Source organism: Poecilia latipinna, unplaced genomic scaffold (assembly GCF_001443285.1).
Source record: "Poecilia latipinna isolate Pla-1442-1.1 unplaced genomic scaffold, P_latipinna-1.0 Scaffold1543, whole genome shotgun sequence".
Classification (NCBI taxonomy): Eukaryota; Metazoa; Chordata; class Actinopteri; order Cyprinodontiformes; family Poeciliidae; genus Poecilia; species Poecilia latipinna.
The window spans coordinates 77,874-100,581 of NW_015114159.1; the positions used below are offsets into that span (position 1 = coordinate 77,874).

The window sequence follows — 22,708 nt, forward strand, 5'->3', positions numbered from 1 at the left end:
AAAAAAAAAAAAAAAAAAAAAAAAAAAAAAAAATATATATATATATATATATATATATATATATATATATATATATATATCACTCAAGTAGTAGTGATTTTGTGTGGTGCAGTAGAGCTACTCCTAGAGATATTTTTCAAAAAATTACTCAAGTAAATGTAACTAGTTACACCCTTCCTATGGTGTTATTTTTATTTTACTCTAAAAAAGAAAGCGAAAGGAAATTTAAAGTTTTTATCATTTAGTTTAATCTTTTGTGCATTAAAATTGCAAAGACTTGAATAAAAAACCTGATAATATGAGTTTACTTTAAAATATGTTCTACTTAAAACATATTGACTCTGCAAACTTACGTAAATACCATAATCTTCATGTCAAAGTATTTAAATGAATCCCCAGAGCCTTGAATTTCCAAGGCCTGTAGGATCATTTTTCAATTCAGCATGAAAGTTCAGTTTTCATTAGTCGATTATGCATTAATTACGTTGTGCATTTATATTTCACGTCTCAAACCTTTTTCAGTAATGCCGTTTTACTGTGCAGAAGTCCATTAATCCATTTAGAGGTAATTTACATCAATTATGTAAAAAATAATGGGGCAAAAATATTGCGAAGAAGAGCAAATTGGCATGATTCTCTGCTGCAGGTTTTCACCGGTGTTTTGATGCCAAGGCCTCTTGCTCTCTTGGAAGCTAACGCTAATCTGCTTTTCTGGCCTTACTTTTTCTCTCTGTATCCCCGTACCAGGGCATCTGATCTTGGTAATGAATAAAGAGCTTTAAAAAACAAGCTGGAATTTAAATTATGCAATAGGCTTTGGGGCGTTAAATATGTTCATATTATGATTTTGGAAGAACTCCTCTGGACAAATAGTGGAGTTTATCTCAAAACATTAGACTTATAGTGACTGGAAAAACCACAAGGGTGTGTTTGAAACGTTTTCGTGAGCTGTCTGTTTTTGCTTAATTTTGTCATTAGTGCAAGCACACGTGGGTTTGGCATGTGCTTACGATTAAGCAGTCGCGCAGCATGCCGTAAGCAGTCGGTGTGTTCTTATGTGGTAGATCTGTTGAAGTGTGTTCATAGCTGGGGGTAAAACAAAGAGCTTGTTTGCTGTCCAAGCTTAATGAAGAGAGTTTCTAAGACAACTGCTGTGTTTTGCCACCTTGAACTCTAAACTAATCTAATCTCTCCAGATAAAACTATACAGCACAAATGTTTTCATAATGTCACAATTAAGGCATCAGTAGGCACTTAGTAGAGGGCTTTAATTGGTCTATAAAGAAAAAAAAAAAGCACATTATGCTGATTACATCACTCAGAAGAACTGCAGCATTGGAAAAGAACTGCACGTTGTTTAAATGTGAGCAAACAAAGCCAAAAGAGAAGAATCGTGGTGGAAAACGACATTTTCCTCAACGGCTCTTTCTTCTCATGTCCATCTTATGTTTACCAGTATAGGTCAGCAAAATAAAATATTAAGAAAAAATGTTTAAATTTTCTAAATGCACACTTTTCTTGAGAGAACTGATGTAATTGAGAGAGGTTTGTACAACGTCCTTAACTCTGGCCACAGATTTTCAGTTGACTTGAGGCCAGAGCTTTGTGACATCTTTAGCAAAACACTGACTATGTTTTCCTTAAACCAGTTGGTGAAGTGCACCAGTCCCTCGTGCAGCAAAGACAAAACACGATGCTGCTACTTTCGTACTTCACATTAGGGGAGGCTTTTTTTTAGTCTTGCAGGCACTCCCCTTTTTCTTCTAAGTGAAACAATGGTCATGATTTTAAATTTGAGTTTCATCAGACCACAGAGGCAATTCATTTATGATCACTGGACATTTCTATGCCATTTATTCTTGCAATTATTCTATAAGCAGATGACAGTGACGCCTTGAGGAAATTGTGCTCCGCAACAAAATAGCCTTCCTGATATCTGGCGTTGTTTTAGTTTTTATTTGTGTATTATTGATGTACGTAAAATTACTGGTTTGAAGAAAGCAAAAATCTCCACAAAGGTTTCTCTCTGATTATTCTGTCATTTAGGAAAACTAGATGCTTTCACTAATGTTAACTGACCAAAAACAGAAAAAGTTTACTTTTGTTTAATATCGTAATATAGGGAAATATGGTTGTGTGTGTGTGTTTTTTTTTTAACACATCTAGTTTCAGTCATAATTGTAGTATTCAGACAATAAGTCTCACATTGAGCTGATTATATAGGCCATTCCTACATCAGTGGTAATGTTAATTTTCCACCCTTTGGTGGAGCCATGTGATCTAACATCCAATAAATCAGTGGAGAACTCATTTAAAGCACTAATGTGCTTTTGGTAGCTTCCTTCCCTTTTGAGTGACGAAGGAACACGGTCCTCTCATTGGGGTACTGAAGGTCTGGTGAGTGGAAGCTTAGAGGTGAAAAAGAAGTGAAGGGGGGAAAAAAGGAAAAGGGGCAGAAGCAGAAAGAGAGCAGATGTAGTGGCTGATTGCTGATGTGTGAAGATTGGCTCTATGGGGAATCTGCCTGTGAGATATTTAACCAAGCTATTTGATTAGAGGAAATGAATCCACTTACTGTAATTGGATGCACTGAGCTCCTCTTATCCCCACCCTTTTTTGCCATTTCCTCTCCATCTGTTTGAATATAACCCCTCATCATTCCCTTGTTCTCTTGAGTAAATAGTTGCTTGCAATGAGCTAAAGAAAGCAGCAAATGTAACTCTGTACCAAACCAGTGTTTGTGTCACAAACAAGCCTTTGGTTCTTGAAGATTCAAGAAGCGTGATATTATGGTTGCATAACTTGTTTGAGGCAATGCATTTACGAATCCGTCTTTTAGCAGATTCTTGCTTCCTGCTTACGACTCCAAGAAGATCTTGGTAAAAGGAGGAGCAGGTTGGTAAATAACATTTATATATGTGAAAATTGTCATTTTCACATATATAAATTATTTCTTGCAAGACAGAGTGAGTCAGAGATATACCTCCTCTTTTTTTTTTTGCTGCGGTCGCCAAACTGCAGTGGCTTGTTCAGCCCACTTGGAGGCACTGTGCATCCTTTAAACAAAATATGAGCGCGCTTCAAAGCTTTTCTGTTTTCCGGTTTGTGTCTGCCATCCCTTTTTGTGTGTGTTGATTTGTAGCCATATCTGCATTCATATAGCTTTTTGCAAAATTAAGGAGTGGGTTACCAGAGCTCATAATGAGATTCCCATGATGTGCCAGGCAGAGGAGCACAATACCAGCTTTGCAAAGTAGCAGCTGAAACTGAAAGCTACATCTCACAATTTCTGAGTGTTTTTTTGTTCTCTTTTTTTTTTTCAACCCTCAGCTCAGTGTATCAATAGCATCTGCAAGCCTGGACAGATATTGAAGTTAAGCTTTTAAGATGTATCTTAATGTAGTGAGATTTCTAGTTTTGATTTGAAGTAAAAAAACAGAGTGCACAACGGTAAATTATTTTACTGGATCCCTTCAAAGACTGACAATACGGGGAGTTTTATGTTTGGTGAATTCAGCATAAACTAAAAAAAAAAAGAAGAAAGGAAATAAAACAACTATCCAACCTGCAGATTAATAATCAAATCCCATTAAAAGAAAACATGGAAATATTTTTTTTTCTTGCGTTTGCAATATTTTCTGCTGTTTATTTGCTTCTGGTTTCAAAGTTAATGATTTTCCTATTATTGTATCGTAGTACGTTGTAATATTAGTGTTTGTGTATAAACATTTCACCCATTTTCTACCATTCTGCTACCATCTTAGCTTCTTTTGCCTTCGAATACATTTTGTTTGCCTGGGAATTTCTTTGCTCTGTCTCTTTCATCTTTTCTACCCTTCCAACAGCTGGCTAAAAAAACAAAAAAAAACAACAAAAAAAACAAAGCAAAAGACGTACTTTGGTTGTGTAATACTCCGGCTTCCTTCTGTGCCTTTTCTCAAAGCTTCAGAAATGCTCGGGCTTTGTCTTATGCCTATTTTGTTTTTCCCACCGTTAGGCTTTTGTAGCCCCAGGTTGAGACACGTTAAGTCATTAGCGTTTAAATGAATGAAGTTCTTAAGTCTTTTTGTCCACAGACTGCTCAGTCCTTTATTGAACCTGCTTCCAGAGTGCGAGCTTTGCCGTTTCATTGATGGGGCCTGGAGCTCGTCTGCCTCAGTTTGTTTTCTTAAACGACAGAAGCAGCCATTTAAGAGAAACTTTGGTGTTTTTATGTTCCTCCGCCGTTCATCACCACCACGATGTTCCTTTAAATGGCCATTTCTTGCCCTAATGTTAGGGAGCGGAATGGCAATAACGACAGATTGCAAAGACGAAGACAAAAACCACTTTTCACCATCAAAACCAAGTGGTTTAAATTAAATCAATATGTATTGATGATACATTTCACTGTCATTGCTGTGGCTGGCCATAGTGTTTTTCAGTTTCCAGTATATGAGTGCCGAGAGTGCTTTACTTTGCTGCAAAATATTGTATTGGGGAAAATAAACGTAACATGATTACTTTGGGTAATGGATGTACACCAGCCAGCTGCAGTCATAGATGTGTAGTCACTAATAAGGGAGGTTTATAGCTGTCATATTCTTACAGTGTCATGGTCAATCAAGTCAGTTCCACAGGTAACTCAGTGAATTAATTTGGTTTGATACACACATTAATAAGCATTAATTAATAAATGGTCATTTGTTTAAGAGATTTGATTCGGAATGTGAAAGGTATAATAATTTACTCCAAATTGTTAACCATTTACTTCTGTTGACAACTTAATTCGACTTCTATGAATAACAGAAACAAAATATATGCTACAGCCTCCACATTAATGGAGCAGACTGTCCACTTCCACAGAGGGTTCATGCTTGCCAAATCCAGGCATGTGTTGGAAAGTTGAATGGAAGGAAAACATGCGACAGTGAACCATTCATCAGCAGCATGGATAACTGAAATCTTGAGAGAGTTAAGAACGTGTTTCTCTCTTTTTTTTTTTTTTAGATTCACAAAGTGTGGACTGTGGCCGAGGTCTGTGTTTGAGAGCCACAGCACCTTGTGACGACATCAGAGATCTGACCCCTTTTCTAGATAAAATTAAGTTTTGCATTTCTTTTTGAATTCAAGACTTCAACACCTGGAGGATAAGCTAAGATGTACGGAGCTGGTTTATGTCTGGGGTGAAGTTTCCATAGGCAGTGACCATTGGTCCATTAAGGCTCACACAGACAAAAGTACAAATACCTGCTTTAATCATCATAGCTAAATGACCAGCAAATTGTTAACCATGAGAAGCAAAATGAAGAAAAAGCAAATAAATTATAGCACTATCGGCATGTTTTCACTTTTATAATTGAAACACTGAAGTAAAATTACATCAGGATAATATCCTAGTAAGCTGAGACGGACCTCTACACGAGAAACTTTCGCACTTTACCGACCTCTGACTTGGTGTCTTTTCTCTGAATCTGTTTGCAAAGAAGCGAAAGCTGCAAATGACGCGCATGTATTTTAAATCACGTTCTATAGCTGGAGATGTACTTTAATACACAGTTTTGATACATACAGAGAGGAGGAGCTGGGAGAAAAAAAAAAGAAAAATTGAGGCCTATACAAGCATTTTCACATAGCATAGCTACTGAAATTGTAACCATTTGGGCACATCATTACGCCGCATTTCTTTCTCCCTTCCATCTTATTCAACATGCAGCAGTCTCATTACATTTCATGCCTGCTATTCTTCTGTATGTAGTCTTTCCATTATCGTTGTCCCCTTTTGTCAGTGTTGCTGATTTTTGGCGAGGCTCGTGTGCCTGACATCAACTTGAACACAAGTTAAAATCACTTTCCAGATTGCAGCCAAATGTAACGCGATTGGGAGATGAGAGCATGGATTTATCTACTACATTTAAATGCCGTCTGTAATTTGTCATCAAATTTTCAAGTGTTCTCGTTCCACATGTTACACATGAATAAAACTGCACTCAGTTTTCCGTGGTTTGCATACATGTCGGACAACAACTATCGCAAATCAAATCATCTTGGAGCGATGAAACAATGTGTAAACAGCTGAGACACCTCGATTGTTTGCTATGCCTCTTGACAGCTTCCCGTTCTGGCACATTTCATTTTGTTATCTAAAGGTCAGTCTGTTCCTGACTAAAATTGTTTTTTTTTTTTTTTTTTGTTTTGTTTTTTTATCACAGCTGTACATATGTGGCGGTTCGGTACACAACATATATACAGTGCTTTCACTGTGCCACAACAGCGTCTTGTTATTCTGTCAGCAAAACAAAAGAAAATGTAAAAGATAGATAAATCGTGGGAAAAAAAAAATACACAGCTGAATCGATGGTTTTCTAACTCTATTTTATTCCTTGCTGCAGCTGCCATCATTCATTTAACAGTTTGGCTCAGTGTGCTTCCTCTGCATCGCCTGTGTCTGTCCCTGAATGTTTGCCTGCGCGCCGCAGAAAGAAAAGCATTTAACCAAAAGAAATGTGATTTAAAAAAAAAAAAAAACTCCAATTTTCAAATGCTGTTTAGAGATTATCATATAAGTGTCTGATATTCTTTACGTCTGTATTTGCCTGAGCCTTGTTTGTATTATTTTTTTCAACTCTATAGTCAAACTCATGCATTCAGGCTGCATTTTGAAATTGCGTAGATAAGTAACAGTAACTGTTACGTCTGTTAAAACAAATACAACGTATTGAGCTGCAGCTTTCCCTCCTATAACAAACAGCCATTGTTTCATTGCTTTTAACGCAAGTCTTCAACTCCACGCCTCGAGGGTCGGTGTCCTACAACTTTTAGATGCGTCTCTGCTTCAACACACCTGAGTCAAATAACGAGGTCATTAGCAGGACTCTGGAGAACCTGACTGCCCAATTCTGAGGAGGAGATTCAGCCATTCGCATCAGGTGTGTTGGACCAGGAACTTATCTGAAAGTTGCAGTCAACCGGCCCCTGAGGCCTGGATCTGAGGACCTCTGGTCTATAATATCAATTCTTTGTCTCTGAACTCTTTGTTCTAGTTTGACCTTTGCTTTGCACTATTGCTGCTCTTGTACTTATGTAATTTGGACAAAATGTGCTAATCAGAGAAAGCTGTGTAGCTTCTAGCGTTGCTAATAAATTGTAGCGACTTTCACATCATTATGGATTAGGGTGAGGTTTTGTCACACCCACAATTGATTTCCTGATTGTGTGCGCCCACCCACGGCTGCGTTCAGGATTCCTATACATTTTTCATTTAAAAAAAAAAAAAACTATCTTTTTTTTACTCTAATATCCTAATTTTTTTTTCTCCCTGCATTTTACAATAATTCTGGAAGAAGTAATCACTTTGAATATGCTTGAAGAACAGCTGAGTGTTATTTTGTAGGTTTCGCAAATGATGAAGCAGGCCGGATGCTGAAATGAGGTTCTGATTTCCAAAATTGAATCAGTTTAAAAGCTTTTACTGTTGGACGTGTCAAATAAGGATTTGGTTCTTTTCATCTCCTCCTCTTCTAAATTAATAATATATAAACCAGCACATTATCGCCCCCTATAATATGCAGTTAAAACTATGCATATCTGAGTGGAATGGGGTTTTTCAGCTGTGCTTAAAAAAAAAAAAAAAAAAGTTTGACTCAGAATCTGTGCTTCTCTGTGAGGTACAATCTGGTCATGGACACAAACACGGAGAGGTCTGCCAAGACCTTAAATCAAGTGCGATGGAGCAGGAAAATATATTTTGCATTGAAGAAAATGGATCTGGAGGACCAGCTAAGAGAAACGGCTCGACATAGTTTTCATGCGTGATAAAGTATTGGAAAATGTTCATGGTCTGGTTCTTATTTATAGCCCTCAGTAGGAAATTTCTCAAACAACCAGCGAGCATAGCGGATATGAAAACATTGCTGCTTATCTATCCATAAAATTTGACTGGTTGTCGTTGATTGAAATGGCCCACCACACTGTTGCAACAGCCGTGTCTTTATACTCATGAAATAGCTGTTTTGTTCTGCATAATTGGTTTGGTAAGTGGCTTACAGGGACATGCGGAAAGGACTGGGGCAGATAATGCTCTCCTCACAAAGGCCACCAGTGACTCCAAAGACAGGGAAGAAGAGTTTTATACTTGTATGTGAGACGGACGGACGGCTACCACATAAGACACACATCATCTGAGCTTTATTTTGGCCGTTCTCGCTCCCACTAAGAATAGCGAGTATTTTACATTGCGAGAATTTTGAATGCATGTCCGGGACTTCTTCAGAAAGCAATCGTTAATTAATTGTGAAATAGGCCTTTTCAGTGCCAGACCATAGAATACAAGGTTGAAATGTCTGAGAAACAGTCAATATTTCTTTTGTGTGCGTATTGATTGGTAGACACATAACCTCCGTTTAACTTTAGCTTTTTGGATGGGTTGAGAGCAGGATGCTTTTGTTTCCATTATTATGTTCCCCAAAATCTAGTTTAGCCTGTTGGGATGAAACGCTTCTCCTGGACATTCTCAGCTTTTACAGGTCTGCAGTGGCTGGGGTTGCACTTGGATTTTTAAGCGTTCAGTGTCCTCACTGCAGACCTTTGGACTGAAACTCTCCCAGTGGATCAGAAGGTTTGTTTACATGGCCAAGAAGCATATTTTTTCAAAATAAAAGTGATAAATACTGAAGGTGACATTCAAACTGCACAAAGTTTTAGTTGGATAAAATTTCAATTGGGACTTTGTCACCGTCACCAATATAAATAGTGTGTGGTTATGCATGCAAGAAGAGTTTTAGATGAATTTTCAACGAAAAAACGTGTCCATTTTATTTATTTACTGAGCTTTTTGCACAAACTAACTGTACCATCCTTTGGGCTTCATGTACTAAAATTTCACATATTTTAATTAGCGTTATATTTTGTACTGCTGTGCTCACAGTGAAAATCAGAGGCCTGTTGATTCATTTAAAGCCTGTTGTCACTTTAAAGATTTGAAACTTTTGTTTAGTTCATATTTTTGTTCAAAACCGTAAACTATTTTCTTGGCCCACAGCAAGCAGCTTGGCAAACTGCCTTGTATTTCTGTGGATACCTTCTAGCAAATACTGAAATAATTCAAATGTTCTCTTGTATTTTTTGAGGTTCTCAATGTCTGCATAAAAGGAACTTGAACATACATCTTTGTGACAAAAAAGAAATAAACAGTTATTTTTTTATGTTTGTTAGAAAATTGTATTTTACACATATCACCAAGATCTGGCAGAAACACACCTTGTACACATTCAGTTAAAAAGAAAAGAAAATTTGCAATCATACAGAGTCAAATCTACAAAGGTGTCCATTGTTAATGGGACAGTCAGACTTTACTAATTCTGGTAGCTTTGTGTCCATCTAATTTAGTTTTAGACTTCTGTCAAAAGAAAACTATTCAGGAAGTCTTGGTTTTTGTCCAATCAGCTGTTCATGGTATTCTTAATGAGGAAAGGTTGCATATTTCCCATGTTGGCTCTTTCTGATTGTACAGGCATGCACTTTCAAAATCAGCAGCAGCAAAAGCCTGTGGCAGGTCACTTGATTACATTTCACTTGTACTTCTTTAGGCGTTTTGGGTTCTGCTTTTAGGGAAAAACTACTTGAGCAGCCAGATCTGGTTTTGTTGGGAGTTTTTTTTTTTTTTTTTTTTTTTTTGAGTGTCCTCCACTTGTCAGCTATATTATCTACAGTTTATTGTCTTATTCCACTCTTGTAACACCTCTACAAATCCCTTCCCAAGCCCATAAACTGCTACGTCATTCTCCTTAGTCAGCTTTTTCAATCTCATGACCAAATCAAACTGAACGTCAGACGTTTTAACAGGACAATACTCTTAAAACACTTAAAATGCAGAGGAATTATGTCCTCATGGTTTGCACCTGATGTTATGCTAATTTAAATGGAGGAAAAATTAAGTTTGACCTAAAATCGATGTTTTATCTCAAAGACAGGAGCGAAACTGGTCATAGCAACAGGGTCAAGGTTAAAGGGGAAGATGTAAAACATGGAATAAGAAGGAAAGGGAATGAAACGGATGAAATCTGTCTTATTCCACATGGCCGCAAAAATTCCACCCACATTTTCTCTCGCACTATTTGGAAGATGGTGGAGTCATCTTTTTTTCATCATAACGTCTGAAAACTCAACACTTGTCACTTATTGTGACACACACAAGAAATTCAATAATGTCTAATTTTGCAGTTGTGTGTTCTTGTCAAAGTCGGGGCTATTTAATTTCAAAGAGCAAAAAAAAAAAATGTCATGAAAAAATAATAAATAAAGCTTTGAACTATTGATTCTTTTCTCTGCCATTGAGATGCTTTATTTTGAAAGCAAGTCAGACTGCTGCATAATTTGAAGCTGATATGAGAAGTGTTTTTGTTGGCTTTTCAAAGCAGAGTGCATTATCATTCATAATTGGGTGATATTTTTCTTTTGAAAAACCTGTCCTGTCATAAATATCTTGATATTCGGAAAACTATATGCGAGAATGTTATTAAAAAAAAAAACAAAGGGGGAATCTTGAAAATACGTATAAATGTTTGCTAATTAGCTATTTTTAGGAGTGGAAAGACATTTGGTTGTGTTCAATTAACTTTCTATTATCAGTTGTGACGTTAACTACACCCAACCTACTTTGAAAAAGAAGAAAAAAGTATTTCATAGACCTTCAATGTAAATGTAACTACTTACTTTGTTTATCAGGTACATCTGTTTAATTTCCCGTTAGCCCAAATAATTAAACAGGAATCATGTGGCTGCATCTAAAAGCTTCTAGATGAGTTAAAGACGCATTAAAACTGAGCATCAGAATTTCACTTAGCCTTCCTGAGTGTTGTTATTCAGCATGTCTATCCCTTTATTACCTCAATGTGCCCACATTGATAATGAATTCACTTTACTCCAATGGCCTTTATAGCCATAAAATCTTAATTCAATATAGCAAACTTTGGGATGTGGCAGAACAAAAGACTTGCATCATAGTTGTCCGGTCAAAATCCTTGAGGACTGTGAGTGGTATATTCTTGAAAGGCTTTAATATTTGCACCCAAAGACTTTGTATTTTGTCTGCCATTTGTCACTTTACCTTTGCTGCAGCTTCCTTTTGCAAAATAGTAGAATGGATGTATTATACTCACAATGTCTCTGCTGTGTTGTGCAATACTATATAGAAGTATTACCTAGAATTTTGTGATTCTCAGGACATCTTGAACAACCTGGACCCTCTGGGAGCTGGAGATTTGGACGATAATGATCTCATGCTGGATGTGGACCTCCCAGAGGATAGCTTGCACGGTCAGCACACGCGCACACACACACACACATGCACACGCACGCATAAACACTTTCCGGTGTTATTACATTTACGCCACATAAGGCCATGATGAATACTTAAGTTTCTGTTGCTGGGGGTTGTCCATTATTTTTGTATAAGCGCAAACCTCCAGCAAAACTGTCTTATCATAAATGTAAATTAATACACTGCCAAGGCCTGTGCTTTCCATTTCCAGTAGTTCTTCTGTGGGATATAATGGTTTGAATAAATTGAATCCTGCTTTGCCTTGGGTGCATGCTTGCCATTGCAACATCCATTAAAGAAGTTTAATAGATGCCTTGTTGTGTATTTCGGCCTATTACTCTTTAAATATTTGTCCTGTTTTTTTTTTTTTTTTTAAAGAATTGTTAAATGACAACTCCAGACTTTGACTGAATGCTCGTCCGCTAACTTGGAACAGTTTTTCTACCCAGCTGTCTGGCTTTGTTTTATGAACAGATGCACACAGATGTGCATGATTGACAATTACTGTTGCGTGAGAACCAGAGTGCACTTATATAGAAGCGGCTCAAACATATGTTTCCCCCGATGACAGCGGTTCGATGCTGGCGTGATTGCTTTAATAGCTTAATATCCGCACCTCACATCGCCAACTATCGCATCTGTCAAAGTCTCCTAAGTTTTCCGATTTTCACTCCTCAAATACAAACACGTAGACAGCGATCTCATTAAGACAGAATAAATGGTTTCTTTGTGGGTGTTAAAGGTAACCAGGTCTCATACTATTACTACATAATAACAGTGTTGACATCATTATGCCCCTTTCAGGTTGTGTTGCATTATGTTATTTTGGTAGAGTGAAAAGAAGGGTCGAGGATTGACCTTTTCCTGTCATGAAATATAATGAATTCTTGGAAATGAATTTTCCCTTGTCATTCTTGAAGCCAGGCGATTCATTTCTAATGGGTTTGATGCAATAGTTTGCCGTGAATGCACTCGCCAGGCTCGGTTTGTTCAAACAAGACTCCCTTTAGGCGCTATGAAATTTAATCTGCAGAGTATGTCTGTTTGATGTCTTGTGCGTATGAGCGTGCAAAGGGGCATCTGGACGCCAATGGCTGCTTATTGCAAAAACTAAGGAAATAATAAGGTGGAGCATTGTGTTTCAAGGCCAGTTTTTATGATGTCTGTAGCATCCCGCTTTTTTAAAAAGCTGCTTTAAAAGATTTGCCGAACCATAAACACATTCTTATATTTGCTGTGGTCTTCAAGCCCAGAATGGCTTGTTGTCATACAGTCATGTCCAGAAAAAAGGTGAAGTCTGAGGTTTTACTGATTTTTGTATGTGTTTCCTTTTGTTGAGATTGTCTTAGTGTATCATGAAACTTTCTATTTCCTCTTTACTTTTTTTAGAGGGTTCCATAGACCTGAAATTCTCCAAATCTTGTCACATTACAGCTACAGATTTCTGTGAATTTGATGGTATTTTATGTGATAGACCAACACAAGATGGTTTATAATTGTAATATTTTTTGTCATCTTAAAGTTAAAATGTTAAAAACTGCAATTCATCCTTTGCTATACAACAACAACAAGGCAAATTTTTTCCTTCGGTTCCAACGGCAGCTAAAGTAGACAAGGCTCGTCCTTAGTGCTAACCAAAAACAGAGCATGAAGTGAACCAAGCTAGCTTTTTTAGATGGCTTCAACAGAAACCGGGAAAACAACTAACAAACTTTCAAAGCCGGATGTGGAGTTTGTAAGCAGTCAGCTCCCTGTTTCTGAGAGCAGGAGGTGGCGAGCGGGAAGGGAATGTTCACACTGCAGGAATGTAAATTGGAGCGTCATCTCTTCCTACTCCTTTGCGGGCAGCAGCCATATTTATAGCTCTTACGTGTCACGGGTAGAGTTTGTGTCACGAGAGGCGAGGCAACGGAAGCGCACACTGAGGAGTTCAGCCAACTCCAGCCCACGGGGCAGGCGGTGCGATGTGGCATGGGGAAGGGAGATTCTTCTAAAGACCCCGACACAAAACAGGAAAAGTGGAAAGGAAAAGAGAAGAGAACTTGTGTTATGTTCTCATCCAGCTGTCAGGCTCCTTGAAAGGAGAGAGGCCACAGCTTTGCTCTCTCCCAGCTGGCGACTTCCTTCGCTTGGACACAAACCAGTCACCTCCCCTGCTCTCCCCAGCACCACCACAGGCGACTCTCTCTCTCTCTCTCCTCTACCAGCTCCAGTTCCTAGGGAGTTCCCAGAAAAACAAGGCCGTCAACAAAGACGGGGGTCAGACAGCCCAGGAGCTGGGCTGACTTTTCTCCCCCCCGGCCTTTTGACAAATCATCAGCTAACTGGGCAGGGTCTCAATTCTCTCCAGTCTGCTCCTGACTTTGTCTGCGTTCATGGATTTTGTTTTATTCAGTTTGTATTCCTTCCTGAAGGACTTTATCTTAGCTGAAAGGAGTCATTGGAGGCTCCTTAGTTCCTAGGAATGTGACGGCTGCATATCAGACCGGCTGTCTGCTTCTGCGCTATGCGGTGACGCTCTGGGTAAAGTATGCTAAACACGGCTGCTGAATTTCTTTGAATGAGGTTTGCTGTCTTTATCTGCTTCTTGCTTCTTTGAGCGTCTCGCACATAAAAGCCAAAGGTCATTGTGGTTTGCTGGGAACCACGCTTTCTCAGCTGTCAGCTTTGTTACCGTCATGGTTTAAGACGTGGCTGCGTAAGTGTCGCTGAATACGGAGTCGTTGGGAGTTTCTTTTCAAAGAAGAGAGAGGAGAAGTACTTTTTTAAACTTGAATCCAGCTTTTTCTGTTCTGCCCCAAGTATAAGTGCATCACACTTTTTTTTTTTCCCACCCCTATCTCTCTTGTCTCTTTGGTATATAACTGATGTCTCACCCATGCTCCACATTCTTTCCCTACAGACTTTGACAGCATGTCTCTCACGGAGGGCTCAGACAGAGGTAGCCGACAGGGGCAACGACGCAAGCAGCACCGCTGGAGTGGCCCAGATCACTTCTTCCATGACAGCAGGTTGGTCAGGCTTCCAAATAATAAAAAAAAGAGAAGTAAAGGATAAAATCAAACTAGCGCAACAAATACACCAAAGCAAACGACATGACTTTTTTTTCCCTCTTTCTTTCAGGCTGCATTTCCTTAGTAATTACGACAATCACAAGACTTCCAGGTTTCCTTCTCGTCCCGTCCAGTCTGATGGGAAGCAGCCAGTCTACAAACCAATGCTGGACGAACTCACTCTGGAGCACATGACCCAGGACTGCAGCGTGCTGAGGAATCAACTTCTCAGGCTCAAAACGTTACTTCAGGTTAGACCCACCACCTTAAAAACATGCCAATTTAGCAGCTGAAAGATCTCAGTTTGCTTATGTTGTCGTTCTGTAGAAACACAATAGGTCTTAATGCTATCAGTTATTTTAACCGCAGTTGCACAAACATCGGTTTGTGACACACCGATCAGAGTTGTGGAGCCGGTCTCCGTTTTTTAGCCTTAATCTTGTCACATTCAGATTTCTTTTCAAAATACAACAGAACATATAAAATGCATTAACATAAACATAGGACTTTTATGTTTGGACAATTATTTTTTTCAGTGTTGCGATATTGGAAAATATAGTCTTGGAAATCCTGTTTTTTGTTTTATCCCCTCTTTACATTGTGTCACATTCACAGTTACATATTTTTTGTCCTATCAAAGCAGATCTCTCTTGGAAATGAGATCTTGGATCTCAATGAGACAACCTGTAAAAATAAAGGTTAAAAAACAAATAATAAAGTAAATGCATTTGTAGGTTGAACATGAAAGACCTGCCAAATTTTCTTCACAAATGCCTAACATTATTCTGCAACTCACCCCAATTTGATGTTGTTTGGTTTATTTATTGTACAATCAAGTACCTCAGTGGCGAATTGTTGAGCCATACGAGTAACACGACCTGGCATGTTTTCTTCATGCTGACCACCGGCTTGGTCACACACTGCAGTGGGATGGCATGAACCAAAACTTGCCCAAAGATGCCAAAGTTGGTTGAGTTGGTCACTGGTATGAACTGTGTATCAGATCTGATTCCACAAGTATTCAGCGGTCAGCACTGTAAGCACCTACATTCTGGAGGTGGTCTGTGGCAATCCACAGTCTAACAGGGCGAACATTGACATCTTGAGACGATGGAACCTGTTCCAAGAATGAAGATTTGGGGTGAAGCCGGTTGCAGAATCCTGTCACAATATCGGCCTGCTTTGAGACTTTATTGATGGCACACCTTGTATTTCTAGTGAGAGAGATGCCACTACACACCATCCTACCACCTCCACAGAAACGCAAAGAAGCCAAACAAAAACTTCCTCACTTTTTTTTTTTTTTTTTTGCTAATTATTAATATATTTTCTTGCATTCCTGCACTCATGAGATTTTAATATTAGTAGCAGGGGTGATGTGTGAAAGATAAGTGGCTGCAAAACAGGTTTTTACTATTACTTATAGCAAAAACAAGATTATTAGAGTTTTTTTTTTCTTCTCTTAGCATTTTATAGATGAATACATTCATTGGTATTAATAAAACTGCAATTTGAGTATTCTTATGCTAACGCTGGTATTTTTAAATGGCTGCCAATATTTTCCATGACAGCGGTTTTTATCAAAAAGATAAAGCAGAGCGACTTCATTATAATTATTTTAGCCTTCTCGTTATCTGTGTTAAGGCTCTCTCTCTCTCTCTTGCAACCCAAATTAACTGTAGATGTGTCATCATTTCGTGGAGTTGCTGGTAAAGACATGTATCGCGCAAAAAAAAAAAAAAAAAAAAACTTTAATCCTGAGGTGGTTCAACCCAAAAGCAATTTTGGGAGGGATGAACACAAATGCAAGATATGCTTGAAAAACCTTATACAATGTCATTACATGTCGAAAACTTTTGGGTTTTGCCCTTTAAAAATACAGTGAGATTAATTTCAGTTTTTTTATTATTTTTTTTTTATGTGACATAATGTTGAAAAGTTCAAGGGACATGAATAACTAATTTAATGACAGAATCCCTGGAGTGTGGTTGGAAGCTTTTTTTTTATTTTTATATATATCACTGAATTATTTAAGAACCTGGTACAAATAAGATTATATACACTTTGAAACCATAAACAGGACATTTCTCAGACCCATATTTGAGTTGAAAACTGTAATTCTCCCTTTGTTACATGACAGAAACAAGGCAATATTTTCCCTCAGGTACCAACAGCAGCTAAACCAGACAAGGTCAAGTTTTGGAGCTGACCAAAAATGAGCATGGAGTGAACTCGACTATTTTTCTAAACGTCTTCAACGAATTAACTGCAGACATGTCTCAACATATTACAAGAGAAACTTTGTAAATAACCTCTTATATCTCTGTACTTATTTTGACTTTGGTTTTAAACACTCCAGTCATACTGCAAAACAGCAATAGTTGTTGTTGACTTGGAGGTGCCTGCTGGTTCTTTCGCTTATCAGGAAAAAAAGTTTTGACTTTTGAGATTTCCCAGTTCGTCTAAAACATTGATATTTACATTTGTTTTGAATAATATCTGTTTGCTGAGTTTCCTTTATCTCACTGCAGAGAAAGTCAAACCCTTCGATTGCATTGCCTCAGGTGCAAAAATGTTTCCTTCACCATTAACAAACTCATCATGTTTTTTTTTTTTCTCTCTCTCTCTCTTGAGCTCAAGGCACACACTGTGCAAGGAAGCCTCCTCTTGCTGAATCTAAATTTATCTTTGGCACATTGCTCTGAAATTCAAAGTTCTTTCAGATTTAGCTGCACAATTCCAGCGCAACTTTAACGAGCGCCAGACTTAACGTGCTCTCGCAACTGAGTGACAGAACGATAAAGACCGAACACCTTTCGCGACAGAATAAGATATGCCATTTGACGCCTTACATTTCCACTTGGAATAACTGTAACTGACATTTTGTCTTAAATTTTTGACAAGATTTTTCTTTTTTTTTTTTTTCAAATTTTGACAACAAGAAAAGACTATTACTGGAGTATATACCTTCGAACAAACAAACAAAAAAAATTTGTTCGGTGGTGTTGTCAGCAGAAACGCCCACAAAAACCGCTGCTCCTGCGTAAGCTCCCTGAGGTGAGGACAGCTTTTGGATTCAATAAAATAAATATGTTGAATATTCGATCCCATACTGTGCCTTTGGTTTGCAGCACCGTTGGCTGGCAGATCAGGGTCAGAGGAGAGTCTGTGCGGAAGAATGAGGTTCTTTCACGGCTGTGAAATATTGCTTTTGAGGCATGCCTGAAGCAATTGATTCAGCTCACTTTGTTCTCCGCATCTGTTTGTTTGCCCCCCTCTGTGTGTGCGTGTGTTTCTTCTGTTTCAAGCTTGAAGAAACAGGGTCTCCAGCAGATGTTTGTGAGCAGACGGAAGACGATACCGCTGTGTCACAGGTAAAGAAACTTGAGGTTTTTTGCAATGTTTTTGCACCAAATACAAATCAATGTACAATGTTTTCCCCCCTCCATCTAATATTGTCTGCTAGTAGTACTTCATGCTGTATATGTCTGTGCTTTCAGATGGAGGCTCTGATTAAGGAAGTGCAGGTGCTCAGGGAGGAGCTGAGGGGTAGAGACAAGACTATAGCTCTGCTCACTTTGCAGTGCCAACAGCTACAACATCAGCAGCAGCAGCAGCAGCAGCAGTGCAATCAAATGGTGAGTTGGTATGAACAGGATTGATGCATATACTCATAATGTACTCATTAGAGCCTAGATAGGTGTTGTTCTGCTTTATGTTATACACTCAAATAAAAAAAAAAACAGCTTTGTTTTTCAGGCTGGAATAAAGTCTAAAAAGCCAGAATGTTTTGAGGAAATTGTACTCGGCTTCCTCACCAAGTCCAATAAGAAATGAAAGGTGTGATGGACTTCATCTTTCAGTAGTTAAGATGGAGAGAGGAGCTCCACTTTGTGAATGTCTGCATGGGAGCAAAGTGCAACAGTCTTCATCATCCACGAAGCAAAAACTGCGGAAAATCTGGAGAGATATTCGACACGATGAATACTATTGTTATAAAACTGGTGACAGAATCGATTGTCAAAATAGCAGTTTAGCAGTTTTGTCTCATTTTCCGCCACATGAGCCCGTCACCGTGTTTCACAGTAGTATATGTTCGGGGCAGGAAGGCTTCTGCGTGGTGGCTGAAAAGCTGTTTGTCGTGCTATGTTCTGGGAAACTTCTCGAGACTTTCGTTTAACAATGGCTTTCTTCTTGCTGCGCCTCCATTCAGAAAATATTTGCAGAGAGCAGCATTAATGGTCGTTTTGTCGACGTGCTCTTCCACCAGACCTCCAAAGTTACAATAAGCCTTTTGTCTGCTTTCTCTTGTCTGCCCTGTCAGTTTAGGTGAATGCCATGCTTTGCTAAGTGTGTTAAGTGTGCACACAATCCAATTTTCTGTCAATTTTTTTGATAATTGACAGAGGATTGCTTTATGAGATATTCAAAGCTTGGCACATTGATTTATAACCTAACCCTGCTTTGAACTTCACAAATTGTTGTTGACTTATGCTCTCTACAAAACATCTGAGGCTTTTACAGAACAGCTGGATTTTGCTGAGGTCAAATCACACAGATTGTCTCCGTTTCCAGATTAAGTCAGCATCAGAACGCTGCTTATATTTAGAGGTATTGTAGTTAGGATGTTGGAAAGCAAATGGCTTTCACATTTTTCAAAAATTTTGATTGTAAAAAAGAATTTTAAAAAAATCAAACCCATTTCCTTTTTTTTTGTTATGGTTTACTTGATTCTGCTGTAGTTTGTATTGGTCTGCCACATAAAAGTTTTGGCTACGACATGACAAAACTGAATATAAACTCATAATTTTGATAGATGTTCCAATATATATATATATATATATATATATATATATATATATATATATATATATAAAGAAAAATATCAGACCTTCCTTCTGATTTCTGAAAATAATTGGCTGTAAAGATGATGTGTAATTGAATGTGTTGTATTATCCAAATCAACATTTGATAAACATTTTAAATTACCTCTGCATAACCGACTATTTTATTTTTATGGAAAGACACAAAAAGATTTTGAAAACATATATACTTTTAATGTCATTAGAACATAAAGAGTGTAAAAACACACACTTTTTTATTATTATTATTATTATCTAGCTCATGTGCTGCAAGCACTTTGTTTCTCTGTCAGCTGTTCAGTTCCTTCCTGTTAGTGTGTCTTTGAGATCTGTGCCAATGAAATGCTCCTAGTCAGCACAGTTTATGCTGCTTGGATTGTGCAAAAGGAGCATATTACAGACAATACTTTGATTACATCATCCAGTGTGACAGCGCTGCTGCTAAGCTGCCAAACGGATAGAGAAGTCATGTAGTGACGCTGCTCATTTTGTGTGTGTGTGTGTGTGTGTGTGTGTGTGTGTGTGTGTGTGTGTGAGGGGGGGGTTAAATTGATGGCTATTTTGCACCAGCCCTACATGCACTGTTGCTCAAGCCTTCAAACAACATCTATTCTGTTTGATTTTGACTGGCTCCATTTCCACTCTAACATTCATTAGTGTTCTCTCGTTAGCCAATAAAAAAAAAGAAAGAAAAGAAAAAAAATCATCATATGCATGGCTGACATTATTCAAATCACTGCCACAGTGAGAAATACCAAAATGTCAAAGCAAGGACCTATCCACCAGCTTATCTGTAACATGCTGTCTGGCCAATTAGGATTAACAACCACCCAAAGCTCTTCAGTCTGCACAATATTGTTACACCCTTAACTTCCAACAATCAAAGAGACAAATGAACACTTTTTTTTTTTTTTTTTTGCTCTCTGGCTGGCTTTAATGAGTTTAAAAGTTGTTAGAGTGAAAAGAGAAAACAAAGGAAAATTTACTGACTGAGGTTTCTTTTCTTGAGGGAATCCAAACTTAGGTGAAAAAAAACTTAGGTGCTTTTTTTTCCCCGCTCTGATTTCTTTACACGTAACAACAGACTCATGAACAGGAGGGGCAAAAAGAGCCAAACGACAGGGCGAAAGAGTTTTAGGGTGCAGGCTGAGTGAGAGAAACTAGCAATTCCAGCAGGATTGTTTTTGAGTCCATGAAGGCTGATGGTTCCACCTGAATCAGTGAGTCAATGTCTGGGTGTTTGTTCTGAAATTGGTGTGCTGTTTGAAACTGTTAAGAGGCTGAAGCCGGTAACAGCTGACTGAATGCAACATAATGGAGAAAGGGAAAAAAAAAAAAAAAATGGAGGTGTGCGTTACAGCAAGATGTATTTTTTATTAAATTTTTTTTTTTAGACCAAATTGTGTGTGTACTTGGAGGGCCGAGATTGAAAAATGTGAGAAAAAAGCAGAGCTATTAGAAACTGAAAAATGCTATTAAAGTCCCACTTGACCAAAAGCAGCCTCGGGTTTTAGCCAGTGGTTCCCCCAATCTTTTTACTTATTATATCTAAATTATCATGTAATCGTTTCTCTTTGAACCTGGGATGGCTCACGTTGAATTTCCAATCATGTCCTTAAATTCTCATCAAAGCTTAAATAATCTGCTGACTTCTGGCTTTCTTCCGCAGTGAGCTGATTCTGTATCTGAAGTCTGAAATAGTATCTCAGAAGACCATAAATATATTCTGATGCATGATAAAAATATATATATAAATCAAACTAAATCAATGTATTTTTATTTTAGTGTGTGACAGATAGGGTGTAATAAAATGAGGCCTTTTACTGGGATCAGTTACAGTTTAGTGTGATAAAACTTATAAATTATGTCAAATATAAATACAAAAAAAGAGACAATTTTTAAAATGAGTGTCATTATGTAATGTACATAATCTTAGCAGTAGTTTGTTATATTGACGCAGAGAGTTGATGGAGAGGTTGTCAGGGGTCTCTGACAAATATGTTAATGTTTGAAAGTGATTGTATATTGTATTGTACTGTTTATCTTTGAAATACATGCTTTAAAAATCTATTGCACTAACCAAAGAAATGGTATTAATATCTCAATAATGGCTCACTTTGGTTTGAAATAAGTTTAAGCAACATTTACCTCCAGTCAGCGTTCATTTTTCATCTAGATCTTTACTTGATAAACGACTACACCTGCTGTTTTCCTCAGCATATATCAATATTTCATGGTGGGCTTACTATTTATACTGGCGCCTGCTAGAAGCTTACATACTTGCATCATCTGCTCATGTTGCCTTTAGGCTTTTAATGATGCAGTTTAACAGTTCTTTCTCTAGAATTAATACTTCAAATCAGTTTGAGAAACAAGAATTAGGTGCACAAGCTTGAGTTCAGTGCAGTTCTGGCTGACCCATGCAGGTTTGCAACGGGCTCAAATAAAGACATGCACACGTTTATTGCATTGGTCATGGCATAATTCAGTCTGGATAGTCAACTCTTACACTTGTCAGAAGTGTTTCGTTTTAAGTGGTTAGCCTCCAGGCATTAACGGATAGGTGCCTCCCATGTAATGCATAGGCAGGCACCTATTGTTCTACACCTCAAAGTAACGGCCTCTTCTTAGTACCGTCAATGCGGCTCGTACCGCTGCGTGCCCCCTTCACAATATATATATCAAAACATGCAGCTCGATCCCGTGAGGGGATCTATTGCTTTTGTTGGCATTTCGAGTAACTGTAGCGACATAATTAACACAAAACGAGCCAAATTCAACTCAAAACAAAAGTCTGACACAAAACAGTGCCACTCAAAATAGATGTAGACTTTTGTCTGCCCCTGAGCTGCTCTTTAGAACTACAGACATGGCGGAACACACCGTTAATCCTTTTCCTTTTGTGTTTTATTTACCGTTGTCATAGCAACTGAACTAACGGGCGCCGGGAGAAAAAGAGCGATGGCGGTTCTAGTTAGCTGAGGTATAAACTTACTGTACAGGAGATGAATTGCGATCTGTTTATATGTACAGATTGCTTAATACACCGTCAGTTATCAGCTTTGAAATAAAAAGGTTCTGGAAGCTGTTGGAAAGTAATATTGACATGTTGTTCAGATTGTTTTTTCGTTACATTAGTCGAATCTGTTTAGCTATACTGTGTCCTTCTGTGAACATGCTGGTGTACATACCCCCCGCCCCCTAATATATTGTATGTTCTTTATACAGTAGCAGATGGGGGTTATTCTGAGACTTAAGTGTGTGACATAAGCTGTACCTTTGTATTAAAGAATCTAAAACTGTTTATTACAGGAATAATATTGTCTAGAATGACAAATAAAATAACGCGGACACAATGATTATTTTGAAGAAAGATCAGATATGATGCTGTTTGGAAATGTTAACTATTTAACCAGAACAGATTCCAGGAGGATTAGTGAAGCACAGATTTGTTTCTGCCTCATCACTCCTACCTGTTCTAGACTTTTTACAGG

The 22,708-nt window shown here is 38.1% G+C and overlaps 1 protein-coding gene across 5 annotated transcripts in view; it reads left to right on the plus strand.

Annotated features, from left to right (window-relative positions):
* Window positions 1–22,708, plus strand: part of ccser2a (coiled-coil serine-rich protein 2a) — a 74,585-nt gene that overhangs the window by 18,126 nt on the left and 33,751 nt on the right. For all 5 annotated transcript variants that reach the window (XR_001428207.1, XM_015058462.1, XM_015058463.1 and 2 more), the window contains exons 4-8: window positions 11,202–11,295; window positions 14,202–14,310; window positions 14,423–14,603; window positions 17,661–17,726; window positions 17,853–17,990. Coding sequence is in view for 4 of the 5 variants with exons in the window: in XM_015058462.1 (XP_014913948.1) it covers window positions 11,202–11,295; window positions 14,202–14,310; window positions 14,423–14,603; window positions 17,661–17,726; window positions 17,853–17,990 (588 nt within the window). In the remaining variant the exon portion in view is untranslated. The remainder of the gene's footprint in view (window positions 1–11,201; window positions 11,296–14,201; window positions 14,311–14,422; window positions 14,604–17,660; window positions 17,727–17,852; window positions 17,991–22,708) is intronic.